Source organism: Hippocampus comes, unplaced genomic scaffold, assembly GCF_001891065.2.
Source record: "Hippocampus comes isolate QL1 unplaced genomic scaffold, H_comes_QL1_v1.1 scaffold570, whole genome shotgun sequence".
In the NCBI taxonomy this organism is placed as follows: Eukaryota; Metazoa; Chordata; class Actinopteri; order Syngnathiformes; family Syngnathidae; genus Hippocampus; species Hippocampus comes.
In genome coordinates, this window is record NW_017805000.1 from 1 (window position 1) to 10,419 (window position 10,419).

General features: G+C 40.9%; 1 protein-coding gene across 4 annotated transcripts in view; it reads right to left on the reverse strand.

The window, feature by feature from the left end:
- Positions 1 to 445: 445 nt before the first annotated feature.
- The window catches only part of LOC109531157 (S phase cyclin A-associated protein in the endoplasmic reticulum-like), a 22,612-nt gene continuing 12,638 nt past the window's right edge, over positions 446 to 10,419 (reverse strand). For all 4 annotated transcript variants that reach the window (XM_019895284.1, XM_019895300.1, XM_019895292.1 and 1 more), the window contains 11 exons: positions 10,183 to 10,300; positions 9,853 to 9,964; positions 9,471 to 9,611; positions 9,207 to 9,362; positions 8,986 to 9,128; positions 8,286 to 8,367; positions 8,035 to 8,187; positions 6,814 to 6,921; positions 3,082 to 3,218; positions 1,082 to 1,147; positions 446 to 596 (listed from right to left, as the gene is read on the reverse strand). In XM_019895284.1, the coding sequence (XP_019750843.1) occupies positions 461 to 596; positions 1,082 to 1,147; positions 3,082 to 3,218; positions 6,814 to 6,921; positions 8,035 to 8,187; positions 8,286 to 8,367; positions 8,986 to 9,128; positions 9,207 to 9,362; positions 9,471 to 9,611; positions 9,853 to 9,964; positions 10,183 to 10,300 (1,352 nt within the window). In that variant the 3' untranslated portion in view covers positions 446 to 460. The remainder of the gene's footprint in view (positions 597 to 1,081; positions 1,148 to 3,081; positions 3,219 to 6,813; positions 6,922 to 8,034; positions 8,188 to 8,285; positions 8,368 to 8,985; positions 9,129 to 9,206; positions 9,363 to 9,470; positions 9,612 to 9,852; positions 9,965 to 10,182; positions 10,301 to 10,419) is intronic.

Genomic DNA, 10,419 nt, shown 5'->3' on the forward strand with positions numbered 1-10,419 from the left:
TTTTTTTTTTTTTTAATTCAACTGGCCATTGTCGAAACCAGTGGCGTCTGAGTGGTACAAACCACAGACATAGGGACAATGCTAACTCTCGTGCCAGGAAGCGCCTCTATTGGTACCATGTGTCCAATCAAAACATAGTTAACATGGTCTTCATTAGTCAATAACCAAAGGCAAGTGGCTTCAGAGTAAGTGATACTTGGGAGGGTGAGACAGAGGGAGCTGAAGCCAAACACAACTAATGACCGAGGAGACATGCAGAGTGTCTGGCATGACCTGCGCTCAGCTGCAGACGGCTCAGCCGACAGCCGAGCCCTCCAAAAAAAAAAATCGGGACCACTGCTCAAAGCCAGCACAGGGACAGGATAAAGTTAAGTCAAACTGGATATTGATAGAGTATGACCGAATTCATTGAAAACCACGGGGAGACAAGAAGCTAATTTGTTTCAGCCAATCAAGCCGTTTAAGCTACCTGTTTCTCCAAGATGCGAGAAATCTCTCCCAAAGTTCGATCCAGACTGGACACTTTATTGTTGGCCCACTGGCCACTATCTTGGCCCTGCAGTTGCTTCAAAAGGTCCTTCACAAGGCGTTGTAATCTGAAAATATAGTGGACAAAGGCAAACATCGGCGCACTAGTTTAATACATGTTGCAGTCAGCAATTGAAGATTGAGTCATTAATTAATTTGACCTACAGCTACACTGCAAATTATCACAACAAATTATGGGCTTCTGCAAATGAAGTTAATTTTTTTCCCCCGCCTGCAGTTTCAATAAAAGTCATCGGAAAGCAAACAGCGGCAAACAACAGATATAGCCTATTCAAATATTGGACATTTTGCTTTCCACAAAAGGAGGTTTTGCACAACTGTCAAATCAAGTAGAAATAAAGACCTTTTTCCAAAAACTAGCAATTTGGAAAAATGCGATTTACTTTGCGCATAGTGACCTCCTCCTGAGACTAATTGAACAACTCTTTTTCAATTGCCAAAATAATCAGACGTACAAAACAGGAAGCTTCCTAATTTTTGAGTAAAGACAAACATTTAAGATTTAAGAAGAAAAAAAAAGGATTGCACTTACTTAGCTTTGTACGGGGAGTCAGGAACTTGCGTCTTTGCCTCAAACGACGTCTCGTATTGCTTTGCTCTGGAGGGGTACAAGTGAAGAAAAAGTTTTTCAATCCGAGGGGAAAAGTGTTTAGCCTTCCAGTAAAGCAGGCTGTGGAGGAAAGTGTGAAAGGAAATAAAATGTTCAAGCCGAGTCTGTTTATTTGGCCTGTCAGCAGAGCGGCTCAGACACTACTGCTGATCTCAAAGCAGAAGCATTTTGCTGGCAGAGACTAAAATCATGATTAAATCATAATGTTAATTCCCCCTCTCACAGAACTCGAAAGACTCAAATTCCTTCTTTTTAGAAAAAGTAGGTCACGTAGGTGACAATCATTCAGTGTGTTGAAAGTGCGACCAGAAAGTCATGGCCATCAGGGTAGTACTGACCCAACTATATGGCTTTGCCTTGCAACTGTATCAAGCTTGAACAGGCATGATAAGGAACTACTGAATAGAACGCCTCAGGGTTCATCATTGTCACAGATGACAGGCAGACAGGTGGCCGCACCTGAATGGACCTGAAGCAGCAAAAAGTAAGAAAGAAATTTATCACAGCTGAACCATTTATCATTTTTGGATCGAAATTGTCATCTGGGACAATGCAGTTTCATGATTGTCAAAATATTTTTACTCCACACTTCAGTAGCTTACCAGCTCAGATCAATTCATATTTTATACAGGAGTGTCTTTGCAAGAACAATTCTGAGATCGTCTCACAGCCACGCACTTCTAACACACACCGAGCACTCGGTTTGCACTGACCAAACCATAAGCGAAGAATTACAGGCAGTACATTGTAAAATCAGGCTCCTTGCAACATAGAAAAAAATGATGTAACATTCAGATAAAATGACCATGTTTTCCTTCCTAACACACTTATCATTATCATAAAGTTGAGTTGGTTAGGCATAGATCTGAAGAAGAGACATTTTTTAATGTCGTCTTAAAACCATTTACACCCAATGATGAAGCAGCCAACCTTTATGTTTTAAGAGGGTTCTGCGCTTTTTTTTTAATTGCCTTTGGGGGGCCTGCTGCCTTTGAGTGCAAGTCCCAACAGGGCTGGCGAGGGAGTGACAGAGAACAGATACGGATCATGTCACTTTCTCAACACCACTGAGCCTCAACAAAGCCAAGAACAGCAGTATTGAGACTGAATCACCAGGCCAGAAAGGCATGAATGTTTCAGCCTATGGTGTTAAAGCACTCTTTTAAAAGCACGGATGATGATGATGATGATGATGAAACAAGACAACATTGATTAAGAAAACGTTATAGTTGATGCTTTACATATTAAAACTGTACGTCATTTTATAAACATGCCATTTTACCCACACAATCGACAAATTATTTTCTCCTCACACAATGACATATATACAGTGGTCCACCTTCATCGTACTTTTTTTTTTAATACCCCTCTAACACGTTTAAACTTTTGCGCAAAAAAATGATAATACTGATGCTGACACTACCACTATCCCGTGCCTCTAAAACGTAAGGAACAATTGTGGACACCAAAAGTTAAAAATAAAAAATAAATAGTCTGTTTCACTCCTTGTTCTGACAGCCAGTTAAATTAAGGCAGCTCAGGGCCATGTTTTACTGCATAGCAACTGTGCCTCCAATTTGTTTATTAGTATTGATATATTTTTTTTTTTTTTTAATATTTCATTTAAAAAAAAATCAATAGCTGAAAGGAAGAAAAATAGGCAAGGCTAACACATGCTTCAACATGCGTACTATCCAGACAGAGATGCGGCCAATGGCAGGGCAGCAATTTGTTGGAAAGCTCTTTCCAGGTGGAAGGCCAGGCTCAAGAGACCGATTTGCAGTTTTGCCATGCAATCATCGAAGGTGCCCATAAATTAAAGTCATTAGTGTTACACCTTGTGGACAGTCAGGATGCACATAACGTGCTTTTTTTATTTCATTTTATTATTTTTTGATGAACTCACTGAAAAAGATACCAACCTGGAGTTCATCCTGGCACGGAGCTTCTTCGCCTTCTTGCGGGCCTTTTGCCTCTCCTCGTTATCCTTTACACTTTCAGAGGAAACGGAGCTGTCAGTCATGATGTCCACAATGTATTTCTTCAAGGAAAGATGCTCCTAAAACACACACACACACACACACACACACACACACACACACACACACACACACACACACACACACACACAAGTGGAATATTATTCTTCAAAAATTCTTCATTTTTCATCAAACAACTTATATATTGTTAACTAAAATAAATTATCAATTGTTTTTGTTTTCCTTTCAGTTTGCATCAAAGAAATTCGAAGTTAGGTAAACAACACAGCCAACAAGGGTTTGAGTCGTGAAAATTATCCCATTAAACATATGAATGTAAAAGCGACTGTATCCTATAATTACGCCAATAAAAATCCAGCCCCCACCCATGGACATGCTTTTAGGCGAGAGGAGTCGTTTTAACCATTTTTGTACTTCCATCAAGAGATGGTAATTATGTTGATATCCATCACACCACAGGATAGGCCGCACACATAAAAGGGCTTCCATTGAGACGTCAAAACTAAACCTCTGTGTGGGCTGCCATGGCCTTTGGTGACAAGTGCTGGTCCACCTGCAAGCTGAATGGAGGGTTTCACTACAGTGGAACGTAATACAGTTGTCACAGTCAGTCAAAAGGTGTGGGTAAAGCTCATTAATCATTGCTTCTGAAAGATGACTAAATAAAGATTGTTTGGATCAGCCTATGGGAGTAATTGTGAAGTAACATTCAATGTATCAATAAAGGCTTATATTTCAAATATTTTTATGTGATGAGACAGTCTCTTGTGGAACTCCTGTTCTGGGCGAATTTATCGATCCGCATTGATACGGCTTCAAAATTCCAGAGCTCAAATCATGTAATCCCATTTTGCAATCCCTTGTTTCACAAAGTGATTAATCGACATTCAATTCCACACAACCCGATGATGTTGATCTGGATGAAGGTTATTTAAAAAAAAAAAAAGCTGAACGAATAAATTAAAATAAAATGTCCTCTAGAACTAGAATTTGAGGGAACCAAATGTTAATTCCCCAGTCAAACTCATTCTCTAGATTTTCAGTTGACAAGTGTGAAAGCCTAACCCCCACCCCCGTTTCTTCATACAGGTCAGTCATGACCCATAACCATAGATGTCATCTCACTTGCACTCAGTAATTTCTCTGAGAGGCTATCTCATGATCTTGCCACTCACCTAATGGAACCGTTTCAATAATGCAACCAAAACATTTGTCCAAAATACATCATGGTGAAATGTTATACTGTTATAATGAAATGTTATACTGCCACATAAGGAAAATGTTGACAAGCAGCTGTAGATGCTTTAGCAAATACAGATACAGTTATTACAAAAATAAACTCGGTAGCTCGTAGAATGTTTGAGGTAGTCAAATATGGTGACAGACAGGTGTCTGCCACTGAACCATTGTCAGAAAGCAGCAAATACACTGGCCTGAGGGCTGCGGTGCCGCACGATATCGCGTATTGCCTCTGGTGGCAGAAACATGACCCGCCTCTAAACATCCCTCCCTTTCTCTGACATAGAGCTGTCACAGATCTAAAAGGCAGCCCTCACAAATACATATTCTATGGGATATGTTCACCCAGTGCCTCTTTTGTCACTCACAAAAGGCCCAAGCGGGTAGCTTTCCATTTGGCGTTGAGCAAACAGCTGAATTTCATGTCAGCGACTAGACGATAAGTGATACGACAATGGATGGTGTTACAGTCTTCGGTGGTTCGCGTGACATTTTTTTGGATCAAACTACCTCCTTTGGATGACATTTCAGCAAGGACATGTCATAAATACAAATCTGACACCCGTGTTTTAACTGAAACTGTTTCCTTTCTGTAGAAAAGGCAATTTCAGTGCTGGAAAGGTGTCGAGTGTCAGATTTCAAAACAGCATGGGGAGTGAGAGGGGGACTTCAGCTGGCACTCTCGATATTTCAGCAAGGTTCTCAATTTAGGGGGCCATCGAAAGAGCACTGAGCAGACCTCCTGGACTATTCGGGTCCTATGGGAGATCACTTCTTTGCAGCCTTGCCGTCCCTCTGTTGGACAAGCCTGCCAAGAGTTAGTAGTGTATAAAGGTGATCAATAAATATGGCATCTGACTAAAGCAATGTGCCTTTGGAAGCACATTAAACTAGGGCTGGGGAGAAGAGAAAAAAAAATGGGCTACAGGCCTACATTAAACCAAGGTATCACATTAAACCATCCAGGTAATGATTGATAAGACTGATTCATGATTCACTTTTTTTTTCCATAATGGCTTGCTGCTAATCCTTGTATTCTCACTTTAATTCACGAGCCTCAGCAGGGAAAAAAAAAGACTAAATATAAAGACACCAGCCTGTGCAGGAAAACCACTTGGCGACCTCTGCTCAGAGGAGCCAACCGTCTTCATTTTAATTAAAAATCTCTCATTACAGAGAGAGTTATGGAGTCACAGTCTTCAAAATAGCTAGCGGTGAAATGATTGAAATAGTAGAGACCAAAATTAGGTTTGAAATAAATAATCTGAGCAGCCGCTGAAGAGTTCTCTAAACAAAGTCAAGTCTTCAGCAATTCAGTTTAATTAGCTTTCACAAATCGGGAGAGAAAAAAAAATGCAAATCAAAAATGCCATCTATGTCAGTCGTCAATCAGACACACAACCCAAAATATCCTAGAACAAGCCTCCATCATGGATTTAAATATGCATTCAAATGAATGAAGTGTTCATGGATGGATTTTAGCTTAATCCTTCCAAAAGTGCTTCCTCAATAATTTTGCACACACAATTTTTCTTCATGGATAGATTTTTGGATATCCCATTCATAATTCAGTATCATATCACCTGCCCATTTGTCACTTTTCAAATTTCTATTTTCAGCAATGTGGGAAATTAAAAGGATGACGTACACTTTTTGACATATTTGTTTTTTCAGTTTTTACTATTTACATTTTTCCACACATTTTATTTATCCGTTATTGTTGTTATAACTATTCATTCTATTTAATTGTCCTAATAGATAACCTGTGTTAGCACTACAATTGGGAAATGTGTCAATTAAAAAAATTGCTGAGCCACCTTCTCTTTTTGCTCCAGCTTGCGGAGTGAAAGTCCAGTGTTTATATTTGTGCACTTGCTTGGCCATAAACCCACTTCCTCACTTATTGAACTGTCAAACGCAACAAACTGACTTGCGTTAAGATGGAAAATACCCGAGAGGAAGAACGGTGACCATATCAATTATACTCACAAGAGAGCGTGGAAGAAAAGCTTTGAATGAAAGAGCTAGTGGGGCCAAAGGTGCTGCGTATAGCACCAACAGTTGTCAGCCTCACAATGAGCGGCCCTGAAAAACCAATCTCATATTGCAGCCTGAGAGGTTGACTTGCATTGACGGGCTGCCTTCCCATGGAAAGCGCTCAATTGTGACCCTCCAACCCCCAAAAAACAAAACAAAACTATGTGATGAGGTGATGTCAACCATCCACTGGAGCACTGAACCCTGACTGCGTACATTTCAAGGCCCATTTGCAATAGCACAAAGTGAGGGGTTGTTGAATAAACAATAATAACTGTGCTATAAAAGACAGTCATCGGTTTCTTTGTCCTCTTATGCAACCCGAGCGGCATTATGTAGTAGAATAAACGTGCGTGTCATCGACAGGGTGATCCGCACCACTTCCTCGTCGGAGAGCTCCCGTCCCTGGATGCTGCTACTGTCTCGCACGGCCTGTTGGTGCCTCTTGCCCTTGGTGTGGCTGAACAGGTGCACCTCTGAGGAGATCTGCAAACACAAGCACAGTGGTCAGAGGTCACTACCGGCACAATTGAAACAGAGGCAGGAAGGGGTCATCAGAGTCCCACGGGATACTGGTGAAATGATACACCTCTTGGTTGTTTTTGTGCCAATAGGACATGACCTACCCCTGCTGAACCGCTCAGGTAAAACCAGAGCAATGTACTTAGGTTTGTTCCACAAGTCAACTGACGTATACCACGGCTAAAGGATGTCAGTTACATTTGTATGTATTTTACCGTTAATTAAATATATACAGTATGCAGTAAGTAAACGTGCAATTACAATTGTTTTTACAATGCAATTTTCATGTCTTCTAACGTCTCGCACTTCCGAAAGAGATTTTCGGGAGTGAGGGGTTGGTAATAAGACACTTACAATTAAGTCCAAACCATTATTCTTGAATTATTTTTGTTTGTTTTAAATGGAAAACCGAGAAAGTGTGTGCCATGGATTTATAATATTCAACGGAGTATGTGTACTGAGCAAGTGTGTAAATAATAACATAACATGGACATTTCAGTCAAAATGTAAAATATCTCACCTTCTTTTAATACTGGCAAATTACGGACTAACTGCAAAAATAGTGTAGGCTTGACACCGTGGAGACCTTTCACCACGGACTAGGAAATGGTTTATAATTCTTTGTGTCAAAGGTCATTAAATGAAGCGCTTCTTCCTGTGGACCCCTTCCTGATCCCTTGTGTTAGATCTTACACCAAGGTCATTCATCAGTTCAACAAAATTCACTGAGCGGTTGATGCTCGTTTCACGTCAGGGTGCGCCACCCTTGTTTCCATGTGAACCAGGTTTTCACAAATAACTGCCTGTATGAAACGACATTGATTTCAGTCTAATTTCAGATTTTCTTTTGTAACTATTCCATTTACATTTTGGCAGTGTTAAAAACTTGGGCTGTAAGCAGTCCTTTTGTAATTACTTTATTTGACACAAGAGGGAGATAAAAGTTCTACAATGTATTAAGTTTAACACACTGAAAATAAAGCAGCGGGCTCCCTCACTATTTGGAGTTTCTTATATGTCCATATGGAATACCATACCGAGCACATGAGAATCTCCCGCTTAACGAGATGTACGTACCACAACAGCGCAGAGTGAGCACTGTTTCTTGCGCTCGTATGGCGTTAGTTTGGGGGCGTAGTCCGTGTTCGCGTGTCGGCCGCTGCTGAGCTCAGCCGCCTTCTCCTTCCTCTGCTCCATTTGCTCCATATGCCTACGGCTGCTCTCGTCATGCTGTGGAAAAGCAAACAGAAAGCAAGGGGTCAGCTGGGAAACGAGGGGCCTTGCATGGTGTCTATTAGAGAGGCAAGGTGAGCCCTGTCTAAACTTACCTTCATTTGAATTTTCTTCTGCAGCTCTTCCATGGCTTCCTGTTGAGCTGCACTAAGAGCGGCCAGACGCTCCTCTCGGTCTCTTCAGACAAAATAGAAAACAGGTACATAAAGAAGTGAATATAGGGCTTGGCAATAAATTAGCATTTCTTTTAGCCAGGGTAGACTGTCCATTTTAAAAATATGGTTAGTGGTGTTGTTGAGAGACAGAGTTCGTGTAAGCCAACTTAGCAATGCGGCTGCTATATTTAGCAACTTTTACAACCCCACTCGTGACTGATGAGTTCATTCCAGAAAGAAAGAAAAAGACAAAATGAGCGCATACGCTTTCCCATTCAATTGCTTTCGATGACATATGCCTGTTGTACAACTTTACATGAGAAAAGATCATTAGAATGTTAGCAACAGCGAGATGTAGTTTTATATTTTATGGTGTTAAATTGTTGAACATTGAAAATTGGGTTTACATACAATATGTTTTGATAAAAGGTATATTCTAGTATTTTTATTAACATTTTCTGTGGAAGTTAATGCTGAGAAATGAATTTCATGGAGGAAAAAAATATGTCAACTTGTTTGCAATCAGAAGAAATCTAAAAATTCCCAGAAGGGGAAGAAACAATACTACAAACTTGTTTTGAGTAATGTCATTACTATTGCTATTTCTATAATGCCAACACTATACTGAAAAACTACGAACCTAGCTCTCTCCCGTGCCGCATCCTCTCTTGCTTTTTCTTTTTCCTGCCGCTGCTGTTCAATACGAGCCTCCTGCTCCTTGCGCCGCATCAACAGCTCCTCCACGCGTGCCTGCCGCTCAGCTTCGAGGGCTCGTTTACGTTCCTACCAAAGAAGAAAAAGCAGGATGTGAACAAGGATTAAAGACATGTAGACAAACTATGTGAATGTTTGTAGCCGCACCTGCACAGCTTCATCTCTGGCCTGCTTTTCCTCCTGCCTCCTCTGCCTATCCTCCTGGAGCTCATTAAGGCGTTGCTCATATTCATTTAATTTCGCCAGGGCATCGTGTCTCTTGTTCTGAGCTTCAAGAGTATTGATGAATGCTATTTCATTTACCTGAATGGACAATGAGTGGTCAAACATACAATTACCATTTCATAAGATACGGCCCCAAAGCAACATTTTTAAATATGGATTCAGTTATTGTTAACCTGCCCCACTTACCTTGGCCTCTTCCTCTTGAGCCTTCTTCACAATGGCCTGGAGTTGCAGCTCTCGTTTTAACTCTGCATGCAGCAGCTTTTCCTCCATCATCTTCCTCCTTTGTTCCAACAACTCTTCCTTCCATTTCCTCACCTCCTTTTCCTGTAGAAATCGAAAATGGAGAGCCACGCGTGGCAAAAATAACAGATATTTAGCTTCTCAATCACTGGAGATTAATCCCAAAATTCTATACACATTCAAGAATTGTACATCTGTCTTTAGACTCAATTGTATGAAGAGAAACTGTATAAAAAATAAAAAATAAGAGTTGACAAAATCGTAAAACCGCTTACACCGAGAACCTTTAGGAAGGATTTTCATTACTCAACAAGCATTCTCTCACCCTTTCCAAAAGCTTCTGCAGTTTGAGCGTCTTTTCCTCTCGCAATTTGTCCCGCAGCTGCTGAGCCTTCAGCTGTTTCTCTTCATGTTTCTTCTTTGACTCTGCAATAGTCCTGTCCGAAATATGATCATAAATCATTCATGTTTTAGTTAACATAGCTTGACAATGGCTTGAGAGTCAGTTAAGTCCTGTGGTATGTTGAGGGTCTTTGGGTGGTAGCCTAACAGTTACATAGTCAGACACAATAAATAGGCCTTTTGTCACTGTCTGCTGAGTTAAATCCGTTTTGTTTGCAATTAAGTTGATTAAAAAATAATAATAATAACTCACCTTTTGCGTGATGGCGAGGACAATTTTTCATGCATGTGGATCCCATGTCCAGGAGGTCGAGCCGGCTCTTCCTCCACCATGTCGCCCCATGAGGTATTCTGACGCCAGGCCTCCCTCGCTTCAAATGATGAGTAAAGAAAATATTTGTGGTGTAATACAGGGGTCCCCAACCGCCGGTCCGCGGACCGGTACCGGTCCGCCGGGCATTTGGTACCGGGCGGTGCGGAAAGAACTTCA